This window comes from the organism of the source record quoted next, unplaced genomic scaffold, assembly GCF_019419815.1.
Source record: "Pyrus x bretschneideri cultivar Hongxiangsu unplaced genomic scaffold, Pyrus_bretschneideri_v1 Contig1, whole genome shotgun sequence".
Classification (NCBI taxonomy): domain Eukaryota; kingdom Viridiplantae; phylum Streptophyta; class Magnoliopsida; order Rosales; family Rosaceae; genus Pyrus; species Pyrus x bretschneideri.
The window spans coordinates 10,950,726-10,965,915 of record NW_025999390.1 but is presented as its reverse complement, the minus strand read 5'-3'; the positions used below and the strand labels follow the sequence as shown (position 1 = coordinate 10,965,915).

Below are 15,190 nucleotides of genomic sequence, written 5' to 3'. Positions count from 1 at the left end.
CCTGTCGAGTTATTTCTGCGTATGCGTCAAATTACAGAAGAAATTAAACATGAACTTGGCGGATAAATGCTCTTGCGAGACAAAATGAAACAATTTATAGCATTATTCAAACATTTGAAAAAATTAGAAAAAATAAATAAATCAAAGACTGAAACAGTCGGATTCGTTTCCGCTTGCAAAAACAGCTCCCTTACAAGGCCCTCATGCACAAATCACAAATTACACCAAACTATTTCGGATTCCTCAGTTGAAAAAATGAAATGAAAAAGCCAAAACATGGTATAAAAACACGCGTCGGTTTAATGCTTGTGAACACAGACAATGAGTACCAATTCGGGCTTTCTTTCGGAAACAGGAGCATGTAATTTCCTTCCAAGTAAGCCATCCGTAACAAAGACAGGCACAACAATAACTGGCCCAACCACCCTTTTTCCGAACGGCGATTCCTTCTTCTATTTCCACAAGTTGAGGGTTTGTTTCACTTTTGAGCCTCTTTAACGAAAGTTACATCTCCACTTCCCGCCACCGGTGAAAGTGAAGCCAGTGGAGACAGCAGGCGTTTTTCTTGATCATCATCAACTTCCGCTGACTCACGAGGCGTTGTGATTGATAGGGTTTCAGTACCATCTTCTAGAGAATCTGGACCCAGAAAGAAGAATGTTAGTGATGTAACAGCTATAGTCACCACGCTGAATACAGACACTAAAATATTGGGTTGAAAATAGTCAAGGGAACTCACCTGACTCATGATGGTATTCGGGTATCTGTTTAACAGTGGTCACTTGAAGGCTTTCGGGAAGAAGACAACTGCACAAGGCACCTGAAATTACAACGAAAACATGGACCTTAAGATTTCGAGCAATAAATCATAACCATGTGCGTTTGCACATGTATCCGAGAATTCCCAATCACCATGAGAAGTAAAGGGCAGCACAGAAATAATACACAGAATATGACACAAGAAGATGAGAGACACAAATCACAGCATCTAAATCCAAACCCTCACGGATTGGGTCATGGCTAAGTTAAAGCTATCACAAATGATATGATTTTGCAGTTTTAAGAGACATTCATACAGTCCTACCTGAACGAAAAAAACTATTTCATGTGGTAATTACAATCATCTCAAAGATTTACATCACAGACTAAATCAATTCAAAAATCATCTAAGCGTAAATGAGTTCCAGCTAACACATACTACTAATTGCTTCTAGATTATGTCCATAGACCATAATACTTGAAACTCTAAAAAAAAGGATCAAACACCAATGAAATAGAGGAGTACTAGAATAGTCAGTAGAAAAGTTCTCTTTACCTAGGCGAGCAAGTCGATTCACCCATCCAGGAACCTGTTTTTCTGTCAACCTACGTGCCATGTCATCTGTGAAATGGTTACAATTCTTGGAGATGAGGTGATAGGTATCCCCATGATACTCTGCCGCAACATGCTCAATAAATGTCCTAAATTCAGAGGGAGGCATATTTATACGGCCAAGTTGAATGGAACATCGATAAATGAAACCTGGGCAGCTCCTTGGTTCCACTTCAAAAACTCCACTAACTGGGAAGTCATGGGCTCCAAAACCATACTCTTTGCCATGGACTGTTCATACAACAGACAGATGACATCGTTAAACATAATTAATCCTTATCTGCATTTCAAGGAAATGAACGATAATTTACTCATTGGTCAGTGCAATTTCCTGAAAGGACGATTCAAGATTCAGTTTGACTTGTAAAACCACTTTCATAAAAGCTTATAATAAAGTAATATCCAAAGTCAATCAACCAGACTAACACACCGAGAAATCTATCTCTAATACCTACACACCCAGATATGCAGCACATTCCAATTCTTCATAACCAAGTACAACAACAACAACAAAGCCTTTTCCCACTAAGTGGGGTCGGCTTCATAACCAAGTACAAAGGAGCAAAAAAGCTGGCCAATTCATATCACATTGTAAAACTTGATCACCATTGCACCATACGATATGGTATACAACAGCATCGCTCTAGATCCCGGTGTAAACCTTTCAATTCTTCCTACTACACATCTCACTACAATTGGATGCAAAGAAGCCAAAGTATTCAATGACATAATAAGAAATAACTTCACTTTATATGCAAGCACATTCATACTTCAAAACTGCAAATAAGAATCAAACAAATCTGAAAACCCGACATCTTTCCTTCTCCACGTAAGTATTGAAAGTACCGATCTTCTTTTTTCCCTTCTTGAAAAACCAATCTTTAAACTCATAAACAATAAGAATAGATGCATATCATCATAATTAAGCATGCCCAGAAAAGGAAACAAACGAATCCAAAAATTAACCAAACAAAAACCAACAAAGAAAACCAAAATGCAGAGATACCCAGATCACCAAAACACATAAAGAAACGAAAAATCAAACAAAAAAGAATCAACTTTCAGAATTTTCAAAAAAAAAAAAGAAAAAGAAAAAAAAAAGAAAAGAAAAGGATTTGAAAAGGTTTCAAATTTACCTTCAATACCGGAGTGAAAGATTCCGAGACCGAACCAGACGGTGTAATTATTGAGGGGGGTGAGGTCGTAGACATTCAACACCACCTGTGTCTCGTAGCCCTTGCTGCTGTTTTCAATCCCGCCGCCGCGTCGAGAGGTGTTCTCCAACCCCATTTTTACCCCCCAATTGTTTTCGAATTTCTATAAAAGGCCCCACAAAGATTTCCAATTTTGCGTTTTTGTTCTTCTTCTCCTCCCCTTCTCAGGCCATCGGAGAGACAGAGAGAGAATGTTGAATGAGACGGCCTTCAGTTCAAAGATCCGTCTTCCGGCCAGACGAGGATAAAAATAGAAAGCTTTGGGACTTCTGATGATTAAATTAAACGAAAAATTAACACAACCAAAAAAGTTTAATTTCAAAAATGGAAAGACCTCATGGGCAAGACAAGCTGGTGAAATTTTTATGTGTGTCGTTTATGCTATTTCTCACGTGTATATTATTAAAATTTTATAGTGTTTCAGATTAATGAAATGTTTTAGATGTTTTCATCGTTAGATTTTATCTTGACTAAAAATTTAACAGTTAAAAATTTTGAAGTATCTCTTACTTAATAGCATAGAAAATCAAGTTATAATAGTAGTAGATGACATAATTAATTATGATTTGCTCCAAAAAAAAAATATTCAAATGGAACTGGTTGAGCGCTATTACGACTTCATTTAATAATACATATGGATAATATAAATATTATATTATGTTGAATTGAGAAGTCCATTTACCTTGTTCTATGTCAATCACATGCATTTTTTTTCTTTTAAAGTGTATTAATAAAAAGTAAATATACATGTTAATTTGAATGGTGCTATCTAAACATTCTTTTTATTTTCACATATTCTCTGTTAATTTTTCTTTAAACATCTTTAATTCATTCAACCGACAATTAAAAATTAAAAAGATATGTGGAAGTAAATTTTACAAAAAAAAATAGCACAATTAAATTTGTTTTGTAAGTTTATTTAATCATAACATTTTTTTTTAATTACCTAATAATAAGTCATGAAAAACACATCAATTTATTTATCTCTTATTTTTACATATAATGAATTTTGTCGTCTAATACATAATTTTCTTTTAACCTTTCTGAAAAAGTCATATTTAAAATTAAAAAAAACAATAAAAAAGAGTTTTTGCGAACCTTTTTGGTTGTGGATGTTAGAAGGACTGTGAATTTAGCAGGAGCGAAAATTTGGAGCGTTTTCTCGCGAGAAGTTTTATTTGCTCAAGGGTAGTCACATGGGTAATTGAGCAAGGGGCGGGGCACTTTCGCCGGTCCACGTTGTGGTACAGCAGTAGTAGGACCGTGACCGTGTGACACCATCCTACACTTCTGCTTTTTTTATTTTAAAATTTTTTGAATTGCTTACGTAAAGGCACTTCTACCACTCAAAATTTATAATTAAAACCCTCGATTGAATCGAGTTTACCGTATATTTTGATTGAATCGAGTTTACCGTCGCATGATATTTTAATTCCGATTTGTTAAGCAAAGTAAATCAGCATTATTATATACAAATTTATTCTTACATGACAATGCATCATTAAATCAGGACGACACAACGACGGTAAACTCATTCTCGGCATAAAGACGTATTCTCATTACATTGGTGGACAAAAATTCCAAATATGCAAGTGTTGCGAAATGAACATATAAATACATTTCTTCATTACCTCTCGGCATCATATTTATCAGCTTGGTTCGTTAACAGAATGTGAAGAAGTTTTTCCGGGCATTCATTCGTTTTTCTATTCGAACTGAAGCACTAAATCACATACATTTTCTTTTATCAGAGAGTTTTCGACAACAATCAGTAAGCTACTGAAAACTGCAGAATTGGAGCAAACTTACTTTTCAAACCCTTTCGGAAAAAGGAGGATGACAAAAAAAGAAACAAATTCACCGGTAGCGCAAACGTATGCAATCACGGTTGGTTGTTGTCCGGTGTTGTCCATCGCCGGAGGCGTGCACTGCGTCTCCTCCTAACACCCGAGTCGCCAGTCTGAAGACTCGTTATCCTCTTCTAGAGTAGAAGATGCTGCTTCGCCCTCGTAGCTCTCCCCCCAAAGCCTGGTTGCTCTCCTTCTCATACTAACTTGTGCTCTGGTTCTTGTGGTACCAGACCAGCTGCTGCTCCTTGAACTGGACCCGGGTCGAACTACTCTAACTAGAAAGAATATGGTTAGCCAGCCCGCACCGTCATCAGCCGGCAAACTACTGCTATCATCACCCCTATCCTCTCCAACTGAAGATTGGATTGAGCTGAACAAGTCGCCAATATCCCTCTGTCGCTCCAAACTCCTCCAGGTACGCTGTCGCTCTGGATCTGCCTCTGATGGGCACACTAGTGGATGCTCCAGCCTCGCATGCGTCCTGAGATCTGCATAGGTTCCGCTATAATTACATGTCTCACAAGAACAATTTCTTGATTTCGAGTTCATGAAACAACGAGCAGACTCAACAATAATCCAATCTGTTATCTCCCCACGGCAGAGTGGGCACACGAGCTTCGGATCAGCCTGATGCTCACAAGATACGGCATTCATGGAGGAGAGCACCTCCTCAATTGTACGATCGTTTTGCACATGAGTAATTGTTGATTCAAGAGTTGCAGATGGAGACGACTGAGTATCTGATATCTGAGTTGCTCCTTCTGGTGGGATAGTTGGGGAGGTTTCTGCCGAAAATGACTTGCAGTACTGGTCTAGACAATTGGAATGGCGGTAGCTCGTGTCACACATGTAAGGGCGGCACCCTTGTTCATACGATGAACATATTAGGAGAACTGCATTGTGTGGATGCTCCAGGCAAACAGGGCATCTGGCTTCTTCCCATTCTTTCACATTGTCCTCAGTTTCTGAAGGAATTCTGGGTGACGACCACCTTGTATGACTGGAGCTGCATGGATAAGGAGATGCTCTATACCTATCAGGAGTCACAGAACGGCCCCTCCTATCCTTAGGCATTTGAGCTCTCAAAGATGTTTCACGCTCTCCCAAAATGATAGTAGCAGAGCTATTGAAACAAATAAAAGGCCACATTAACATGAGTAATAGAACAACCACCTCATTTACGAATTACAGATGACGTTCAGCTAAAGGCTTAAGCGCATACCAAGAACAGAACAACAACAATTACAAATAAAAAAGATGTCAAAATTCAACAAACAAAATGAAAAAGTCTCAAGTACATTCAAGAAATTAAACTGACACCACATACGATTAAATGCACGTGAGCAGGAGGGTATGAAAAGATAATACACTATATGCAACTTGTTACATGTTTGTAAATATTACTTTGAGTACTGAAACAACAATCAGAAACAAATGATAACATAAATGCAAAGGCTGCAAACCAAGATTCAATGCATTGTCATTGAAGAAAAAGAAAACTCACAACACAAAGATGACCACTAAATCAACATACATCTATTTTCACAACCAGAAATCACAACTAACATAGGGATACACCTCCCACAACCGCATAACTACAACAATGGGCATTTTTGTCAATTATCTTACAGCATCACCCCGGTACTTCTCCTTTAAATACAAATCATTAGCCTGCTTTTCTCTTTCTTTCCAACAAATTAAGTACAATGTAATAACAAGGACTGAAACTCTGTAAGTTGATTACAGACTTGAAAACGCAATTGTGAAATCAAACAAATTCATATGGTTGGTTTAGGACTGCTCTTATAGGATTTTTAGAAGTGCTTTATGAAGAAGCACTTAACAGGTGCTTCTCCAAATATCTCTTCTATGATCCATAAGCACATTTAGTGCTTTTGGCAATTCCAAAAGTGGTCCCAAACATGCTCATAGTTACAATCCAAACCCAGACCAGACGGGAGTTTTAGCAATCAGAACCACCCACCAATCATAAACTATCAGCTCAAACATGAATAATGAAGCAACGAAAATAAAAATCCTTAATTCCTTATCCAAATCAATCAAACAAATCAAAAGCATCACCAATTTCACAGCTTTACCAAAAAATAAGAAACCCCAAAAAGCTAAAATCCCCAATTTTTCGAACTCCACCATTCCTGAGCTGGAAAACCAGCTCAACTCCAACTTTCATCGCTCGAAACACCAGAATCGAACCGAGAAAAACTTGAACAGAAACAAAAATCCGAAAGCATTCAAATCCAGCTACAATCAGAGCTCAAATTAGGTAAAGGATTAGATAAATTACCAGATAGAATTCGGAAGAAAACAAAATTCCCAAGTTGAAGTTCCGATTCAATTGATTTTGACTCGGCGGAGACGTTAGATTCTAGAAGCCTTGCTGGAGCAGCTGATTGCTCAGAGCCTTTTGAGAGAGAAAGGGGGACGAGAGAGAGATGAAGAAGCAGCCTTTCTAGGGTAACTGACTCAGCAGCAGCTACCGAGAAGAAAGGAAAAGGTAAAGGCAGCCGAGAGGGTATATATAGAACTCGTATACCGACATACATACATACATACACATCATTTGTACGTATATACTAATTGTGATGGTAATCGAGAAAATTTTCGTCGAATATTACTGTCACACAGTCCTATAGTGCTACAACTCATTTAAAATTAAATTATTTTAAGAAATATACTATATTATAAACATCTTCTTTGTTCGTTATAACACACGATAACACATTATTTTGTTTTAAAATAGAATAATTTTAACATTATCAATAATAAAATTATGAGACAGTGAATAAAATAAGATTGTAGTTGACGTGGACGATTATGATTCCCTCAATTCTTTAATGTACATTTTGTTAATTTGTATGGTTATAAAAATCGGCGCCGTTTTATTGTATTTGGAGGTGGATGGTGCTTGAAAGACGGTGATGATACGGTCTTCGCTTAGTATTATACTTGGACAGATAATATTTTCAAAAGAAAAGAAAACAATTAAATAAACGTGGCATCTTTTTATTTATTTATTTATTTAATTGGCCTCAAGTTTTCAATAAATATTTGACCCCAAAATTAGAAATCGATTAAATGGCTTGGATCGATGAACATATGTTTCTAAATAAAAATCCAAATATTTATCAAATTAGCTTATTAGCAGACTGATGCGTATTTACATATATATATATATATATATGTATGTATGTATGTATGTATACAAGAATATTAATTAACCTACAACCATGTATGATTCTTGTAATAGATTGATCGTCAAATAATTGGGAGACATCGCAAATATTCGTAAATAATATTGCCGTTAATATAATACATGTTAAATGTACTTATAACGGTATTTAATAGTTAGAAAAGAGAAATTTATGACAAATTTCTTTTTAATTTTCAAGTTGTTAAAAAAATAGGTAGACGGGTAAAAAAAAAAAAAAAAAAAAAGTAAACGGGTACACGGTTATAGGTAAATGGGTATGCGGTTATGGGTATGGTTATACCCATTTATGTAAATACCCAATGGGTAAAACCGTAGGTTACCCACTCACCATAACCGTTGCCCATCCCTATTCATATCCAGTCATGTCATCTCCCATTGTTTAAGCCTATATTATTTAGGTAATTAATTGATGTAATTGTGTAAGGATACAATTAACGTCAACCAATAGGATTGTGCCTATTGTAACATAATGTTATAGGAGAGAATCTAAATTCGAGTAAAATATTTCGCAACTCTTTGTCAATGAAATATTTGCTCGACCAAAAAGAGTGGTGAAATTATTCTTTAGAACTGACACTACATCATCTTAGCAAATTTGTTTGTAATCACATCGTCTTATCTAGAGCGAATTTATTCCCTTATATGCGGCTAAATTCATACCTCTTCATTGCATTTTAGATTAGTTGAAAGTATAATATTACGTGTATTAAGAAACACTTCATCATCATTTTTTAATCCAAAAGGTATTGGGAGAAGAATAATTCAAATCGAGTGCATGAATAAATAATATTAACAACTAGGGACACATGCAACGCTAACAATCTAACACTTGAGAGACAATATAATTGTAGGAGGATTATTGACATATAAAAACTGATTCGGGGCTATCGGCTATAGGTAGGTAGGAAGCCTGACAGGGCCAGCAAGGTTTTGTGCAGTTTCAGCTTGTTTTCTGAGGGCCACAGACAGACAGCAAGGAAAAACTAAGGTCATGGACCTTCAAATGCACATGCTGCCCTTTGCCTAGAACAAATTATGCCACATTCCCAGACACAGTTCACGGGAAATCATTTCCGCACTCCCTCTTTATCCCATTGCATTCTCCTCTTATTTCTAGCCGAATGATTGAATAATTTGACAGTCAATCAAGGGACATAAACATAATATCCTTCTCAAATGGCTTAGTTTCCATATAGTAATCACAGTTTTGCATCAAAATTCACATCTAAAGTGGAATATTCATTCATGGGAAAGGAAAATATAAGAGGTTGTTCTATACAGTATATATTCTATAGGAAAGTCCACAATCAAGGTCTTGATGAACAATTTTCAGGACCATCCAGCTACCGAGGACCGAAATTTTCACAAACTTCAGCCTCTGTCTATATACGCTACCTATTGGCCCTATCACATCCCGGTGCTTGCCAAAACGACACCCAGCATGGCCAAACCCTACTGCAGGATTTTCATTAGACGGCGCACATGATAGTGGACGGCAACTTAGCCATGTCTCAGCATGTGCGCTTCCTCCTCCTGATGATCCAGAAATATTTACACGAGTGTGTATGTGAGCTTCAATACTTGTCACTTGATGTTCATGGAAGCTGACATGGCGCGTAGCTCCTTCGCAATTTCTAAGAAAGGTGGCCTAGATTTGGGATCAAATGACCAGCACCTCTGCATTAATGATCTCCACGATGGATCGCACCAGCTTGGGATTTCAGGTCGGAGACTGCCTTTCATTATACCGGCTGAAACATCATAATAAAATGCTTTAAGCAAGTTCTGATCACCCATAAGAAAGCAATTCAGTTGTCAAACTTCTATTTTTTGCTAAGATTAACTTAATGAATACCTATTATTTCCTCCGAGCGCAGGTCTCCATAAGGTTCCTCCCCAGTCAAGATGCCAAATGAGTAGACATCAACCTGCGAAGTCATTTAAAAACAGTAATGTAAGCGACAAAAAGATGTGAAAACTAGAAACATTTGATCATTTAATAATGCTCTTAACCTTTTCTGTCACCAAGTTGTTCTTGCCGCTCAAAAGTTCAGGAGCCATCCATGGTACGGTACCTCGTACTCCACCAGAAACAAGTGTCCTCTGCTTGATCTTTGATAAGCCCAGATCACCAATCTGAATGCATTAAGTTGAAATTTCAAATTAAAAAGTGGAAAAAAAATATTCATAACAAGAATAAAGGTAGAAGAAATTCTAATAAAAACCACAGGATTTTTTTCCCAGGTTGCATACCTTGCACACTGGACGCTGAGGGTCCCTCATATTCAAAAGAAAGTTATGCGATTTCAGATCAAAATGGACAATGTTCTTCTCATGAAGATACTGCAAACCAAAAGCTGCATCCATTGCTATAATCAGCCTCTTTCGACGATCAATAGTCCTGTCAATCAGAAATGCAAAGTTCAGAAAATGATTCTCCTGCATTACTACCTATCCATCACAGGGTCTACGAGTTAATACTGAAAATAGGGAAACAGTCACAGCACTCCAACTTTCAAATCCTTGTATTACCCTGTAAAACTATCTTACCAATCTTTCTTTCGCAAAACTTGTTTTAAGGAGCCATTCACCATGTACTCTGTCATCGTTGCCAAATCCGTCACTGGTCCATCTGACACTACACCATAGAATGCTACAATATTTGGGTGGTGAAGCTGACCTAGTATGTCAGCTTCCTTCCAAAAATCAGCATGCTGAAGAGAAGTAAACACAAAGAGTTAACAGATAGCATGTAGGTATAGCTGCACCAACTATAGTTCAGATAACAAGCCAGAGATGTCCTCTCTCCTCACTTTCTTTCTTTCTACTCCACGCAAGCATAAAAACCAGATAACTCTTTATTCGTGAAAAGTGATTTACATAATATTTATGCCGAACAGTGGGAATGAAACAATTACCAATCGCTCTTGCTTCACTGTGTCTTCAGTAAAGCAACTTGGCTTAATCTTCTTTATAGCAACATCAGACCCCTTCCATTTTCCATAGTAAACGGTTCCATATGTTCCTGAACCGAGTTCTTTCATGAACTCAAGGTCAGAATATTTTATAGTCTGCATAACAAGGTGAAAACAAACATTCAAACCTACATCCATTCACTCTTCGCATGCTTATAAAGCAGAAAATGCAACGTTCAAAAGTTACCTGAAGCTCTCGAGTGGCTAGATGAGAATAAAACGCAGCAAGGTCACTGGAGGTTCCACCAATCACTTTATTGTTGGCCTAAGAAAACAAAATCATAAATTGAAGCTGAGTAAAGTATACTTTAAATGGTAAAGCTACTAGAAACCTATAATAAATGTGTGTTTTTTTCCCTTCTCATTTCTTATATTGTGGGAGTAATAAAAGGAGATAAAAGTTTTCAAGTAACTACCTTTTCATCAAAGGTTATAATAGATGAAGGATCCTGTCGAAGCTCCTCATCATGCACATTACCTTTCTCTGTCTTAGCTGAATTCTGGGAGGTAGGGTTATGTGCAACTCTGTTCGATTTATCAACACAATGAACTGGGGTTAATTGTCCCTTCATCCATGAGATCTATAGGCTTTGATTGATGTTTTAGCAAGACATCAGAACACACAACACTGATGGCATGAGAAGAGAGTTGCAGAGCTTCCACTTCTTTGGATGATGACAGTGAAAGGTTATGCAAAGAAACACTCAATGAAGCTGGGACTCTGCTACATGAGACCTGTATGTCATTAATGCTGTTTTTGAAATTGTGTAAAGCGTCGATGACTGCTTCCCCATTAGCCAATTTGTTATCACCATCCAATCTAATTTCAATACTACATCCCACATCATTTAGAAAGTCAGAGGTGTTAGCAACCTCATAAGAGTCCAACAGGCGCATCTCCTTCTGAAACTCACAGTTTCCGGACATTCCATGAAAATTTTCATGTGAAGTTTGATATGGACCATCACACTTCCCAAAATCAGAACCAGTTAAGAGATCTTCCAGAATGTCCATTGTCTTCACAGATGAAGATGAACTCTCAATGGCATTAGAACTCATGAGAGATTGATTTCCCACGCCAGTAAATGCACCACAAAAACCTGAATAGGATTTGCTCGGATTATAATTCCTTTGCTGTGAAACTGCAGGGCCACTCCGTTTACTACGTTTCTCATTACCATATAGCACATCGATCAAGTAGTTGTCTTTCATTGAACAAGAATCCGTCATCCTCACCCTTTCTTCCACTGCATGCTCAGGAAAACCAGAACATTGCCTCCATATACTCGGATGATATACTCTCAGAGACTGCCCTTGCTTTGCAATGTTCAAATTCGGCCTAAGTCCGGGGTAGCATTTCCAAGCTGAAATCCCCTGCTTCGTTCGTCTGATCCCCATCTCAGTCATGTTGCTCCAATGATGATTCCGAACATGGTACTGATAACACCGCTGATTTCTAGCATCATTGACACCAAATCTATGGTTACGAATCCCGCTCATTAAGCCTCCCCACACCATATCACCACTATAAGAAGACTTCACAGGATACGCAGTAGTTCCAGCCAAAGAATCAGCACCAGAATTACAGCTCAATCCGTTCTTCACCAAATCACAATTGGCCTCCAAAGGCATAACGTTTTCTCTGTTCACATAACTAATCCCAGCCATTGCATTGTTTCCAAAATCCTGCTTAACATCACCACAACAACCATTACAACCCGGTAATGGTTTCGCAGGCAGCGCAGTTGCCACCTCCTGACTCGACCTCCCAACCCCATTACACAAAATCCGACCCGACCATGCCGGACAGCACTGCCCAAAACTCTTACCTACCACCCTCAAATTCCCATCTCTGGGATTCAGCGGATTAGCCCGAGACACCAAAAAACTCCCTACATTATCAAAACAATTACTCCCTAATCTGTCATCCAACAAGTCTCTGCCCTGATCAAAAGATTCACACTTTTGGGATTCACCCAAAAACCCTATTTCCACATCGTTCTCACTAGTACCAAAACGACGGCGAAAAGCCGATTGCTTTGCAAGCAATTGCTGTTTCAACACCATTTTTCTCAGCGATTCATCGCCGGACCGTACGCCTCCAAAGTTCTTCACCGCCGCCTTCTTCTCCACCTGAGCTCCGCCGCTCAAATGGCGGCGGTGGGTCCCTACATGTTCGCTCTCTGACTCAAACCCATCACTAAAGTTCACACCTTTCACGCAATTCACATAACCATTGACATTATCACTGCCATTTCTACAACAAACAAAAACCCAGAGCCTTGGTGACTTACCGTACAGCTCGAGCTTGTCGTACTCTTCGATCATGCACCGAACGTCGTCATCTGACGCGATGAGGGCGAGAGGGGCGGCGGAATCGGAGCCGGAGCCGGAACACGGGAGCTGGAACTTGAGAGTGAATGTGGAGTTAATGCTGGGGCAAAGATCCAAAATATTTGATCGGAGCTTCGAGAGCCCGATGTTACGGTCCACGGACACAATTCTGGCCTCGCCGCCGACGTAGCGTAGCTTCCCGGACGGCGGGCGGGAGCGGAATGCGCCGTTGAAGCAGCAGACGAGCTTCAGCTTCTTGGGCTGGTGGCAAGTGGGCCTTCTGCGACGGGAGAGAGGTGGCTCATTCATGGTTGTCATAGAGAGAGAGAGAGAGAGAGTGGTCGTTTGGGTGCGTTGAGAAACAGTGTGCGTGATGAGAGTGTTTATACTATATGGGAGTGTAGCGGGAGAATGTCAACTCTTTGCCCCAAGAGTTTCTCAAAATTTCCAGGTTGCCACTCTGTTTCCGAATGAATTTTTGTTGCTATTTATTCGTTTCCTGTTTCGATGTACATATCATTTTAGTTTTTTTTTTTTTTTTTTCCAAATGTGATCAACATAGTTAGTTCGTAAATAAAACCTAATTAATTAATAAAAAAACAAACCTAGATTTTTTTAGGAAACTGTTATTGGTACTCTAAAAATTTCATTATACACTCTACACAAGTGTATTTTTTTTTTCTAAATATAAAAAATTTGAAGTGCCAATAACAATTTTTTTTTTTGTATAATAAAATTGTCTTTTGATAGTTAAAGAAATTGTGTGGAAATTAAGTGATTCTCTCACATTTTTTTTTCTCTTTTCTTTCGCCCTTTTTGATTGATGAAAATTGAAAGGTAATATGATATAACTTGTAAATGGCTGGAAATAAATAATAATTATTGTATAACTTTAAGAAGAACTAGGAAGATAAGGGTACCTTTTTTAGGTTAAAATCTACCTAATATGATTCTTGTGAGATAAGAATGTTCCAATCATAAAACAATAATGTTATTCTTACCATATTTTTATAGCACATTCATATACTATCTCCTTATGTGGCATATAATATAGACAGTCCACATTATTTAAATTAATCAGAATTTAAATTAAATTAAAAATCATTTAATAAACCAATAATTAAAAAAATTGATGGAATTAAATGGTGATTGTGGCATACAAGGAGTCTTCTCCTTCCTTCTCCTGTTCAATCCTACTTCTTCTCCCAGTTTCTTCTTCCTCGCCACTTCTTTCACACCATTTTTTTCACCCTAGTTTTTTCACGTTAGTGTGAACTACCATAATCTCAACTAATTCTCATACGGCAAAGATTCATTGACGTCGACAATTACAATCAGATGTCAGTGCAATTTTCACCAATTCGCTACAAATCTAATCCCAATAGACATGAGATTTCTTCTTAGCCCTCAAAGTGTCGAGCTTTTTGTCTAACAATACATGTTTAATACTAATCAAGTATTGTGTAATTCATTTAACAAAAAGATGGTTTTGTCGTGTATATTTAATTTACTTCCGTGTATATTTAAGTTTGAGTTTAATACATATTCGGTTGTCATTTTGTAGTTAAAATTTCATTGTTTATATTTTGTAGGTGCATGTGTTGCTATTTTGCTTTGATTGATTGTGAAGGATAGAAAGTATATATGCAGGTTGAGATGAATCATGTAAACACGCAGAAATACGAAGTTATGTTCTTGAATGTAATAGTTTGAGAGTCGAGTTTTCTTTTTCGTTTAACATGTTTCTTTTAAAGAGCAAAATTTATATGTTTATCTTAGTTATAGAAAATTCAAGAAAGATTGAATACACACACACACACTGAACGCATATTTCATTAAATACACATTCATCACTTTTTCGTTGACAAACAAAAAAATGCATCACTTTCTGTCATAAATTGAACGTATTAATAAGTTAAACTCATACTTCGAGTTGTTTCATGCCATAAATCAACTCGAACGCATATGAATAATCAAAAAAAAGAAAAAACCAAATCCAATATAGTATGGTATCCTGTGGGATCCTTAACCGTCCAAATTTATATGAGAAACAAACAAATCAACCAACGATGCTTCACAATTGAATGAGTCCATTTTTGAACCAAGAGGTGATTACGGTTGATTGGAGGAGGAAACAATCTTAATTGACGAGTGGCATTTTTGTTAATAAGAAGCCATGCAAGGGTATTATTCCATTGAGCGGAAGGATTCTC

At 37.6% G+C, this 15,190-nt stretch overlaps 3 protein-coding genes across 5 annotated transcripts; all 3 read right to left on the bottom strand.

Moving 5' to 3' along the window:
• Positions 1–55: 55 nt before the first annotated feature.
• LOC125477977 (deSI-like protein At4g17486) lies at positions 56–2,922 on the bottom strand. The gene is made up of 4 exons (XM_048585556.1): positions 2,509–2,922; positions 1,316–1,603; positions 740–820; positions 56–639 (listed from the first exon to the last, which is right to left on the bottom strand). The coding sequence occupies exons 1-4, from the start codon at positions 2,660–2,662 to the stop codon at positions 479–481; spliced, it is 684 nt and encodes a 227-aa protein (XP_048441513.1). The 5' UTR covers positions 2,663–2,922; the 3' UTR covers positions 56–478.
• Positions 2,923–4,189: 1,267 nt separating this feature from the next.
• On the bottom strand, positions 4,190–6,949 carry LOC125477974. 2 transcript variants are annotated; one of them, XM_048585539.1, is made up of 2 exons: positions 6,742–6,949; positions 4,190–5,562 (listed from the first exon to the last, which is right to left on the bottom strand). In XM_048585539.1, the coding sequence occupies exon 2, from the start codon at positions 5,508–5,510 to the stop codon at positions 4,527–4,529; it is 984 nt and encodes a 327-aa protein (XP_048441496.1). In that variant the 5' UTR covers positions 5,511–5,562; positions 6,742–6,949; the 3' UTR covers positions 4,190–4,526. The 2 variants fall into 2 exon arrangements, with proteins under 2 accessions (XP_048441496.1, XP_048441492.1); XM_048585535.1 differs by having other exon boundaries at positions 4,190–5,559; positions 6,742–6,948.
• Positions 6,950–8,832: 1,883 nt separating this feature from the next.
• Positions 8,833–13,797, bottom strand: LOC103958279 (serine/threonine-protein kinase CTR1-like). 2 transcript variants are annotated; one of them, XM_048585531.1, is made up of 8 exons: positions 11,060–11,361; positions 10,831–10,908; positions 10,587–10,739; positions 10,219–10,382; positions 9,922–10,069; positions 9,682–9,804; positions 9,524–9,596; positions 8,833–9,419 (listed from the first exon to the last, which is right to left on the bottom strand). In XM_048585531.1, the coding sequence occupies exons 1-8, from the start codon at positions 11,213–11,215 to the stop codon at positions 9,253–9,255; spliced, it is 1,062 nt and encodes a 353-aa protein (XP_048441488.1). In that variant the 5' UTR covers positions 11,216–11,361; the 3' UTR covers positions 8,833–9,252. The 2 variants fall into 2 exon arrangements, 1 of the variants encoding a protein (XP_048441488.1); XR_007258814.1 differs by lacking the exons at positions 8,833–9,419; positions 9,524–9,596; positions 9,682–9,804; ... (1 more) ...; positions 10,219–10,382; positions 10,587–10,739 and having other exon boundaries at positions 11,060–13,797.
• Positions 13,798–15,190: the final 1,393 nt, after the last annotated feature.

Excerpts from the sequence above, each read along its gene's own strand:
- LOC125477977 (XM_048585556.1), bottom strand. The coding sequence starts at position 2,662 with ATGGGGTTGGAGAACACCTCTCGACGCGGCGGCGGGATTGAAAACAGC. Across the intron at positions 1,604-2,508 it reads CTTTCACTCCGGTATTGAAG|TCCATGGCAAAGAGTATGGT; the intron begins GTAAATTTGAAA and ends TTGTATGAACAG. Across the intron at positions 821-1,315 it reads GAATCGACTTGCTCGCCTAG|GTGCCTTGTGCAGTTGTCTT; the intron begins GTAAAGAGAACT and ends TTGTAATTTCAG.
- LOC125477974 (XM_048585539.1), bottom strand. The coding sequence starts at position 5,510 with ATGCCTAAGGATAGGAGGGGCCGTTCTGTGACTCCTGATAGGTATAGA.
- LOC103958279 (XM_048585531.1), bottom strand. The coding sequence starts at position 11,215 with ATGAAGGGACAATTAACCCCAGTTCATTGTGTTGATAAATCGAACAGA. Across the intron at positions 10,909-11,059 it reads TTATAACCTTTGATGAAAAG|GCCAACAATAAAGTGATTGG; the intron begins GTAGTTACTTGA and ends TTGTTTTCTTAG. Across the intron at positions 9,805-9,921 it reads CTCAGCGTCCAGTGTGCAAG|ATTGGTGATCTGGGCTTATC; the intron begins GTATGCAACCTG and ends TAATGCATTCAG.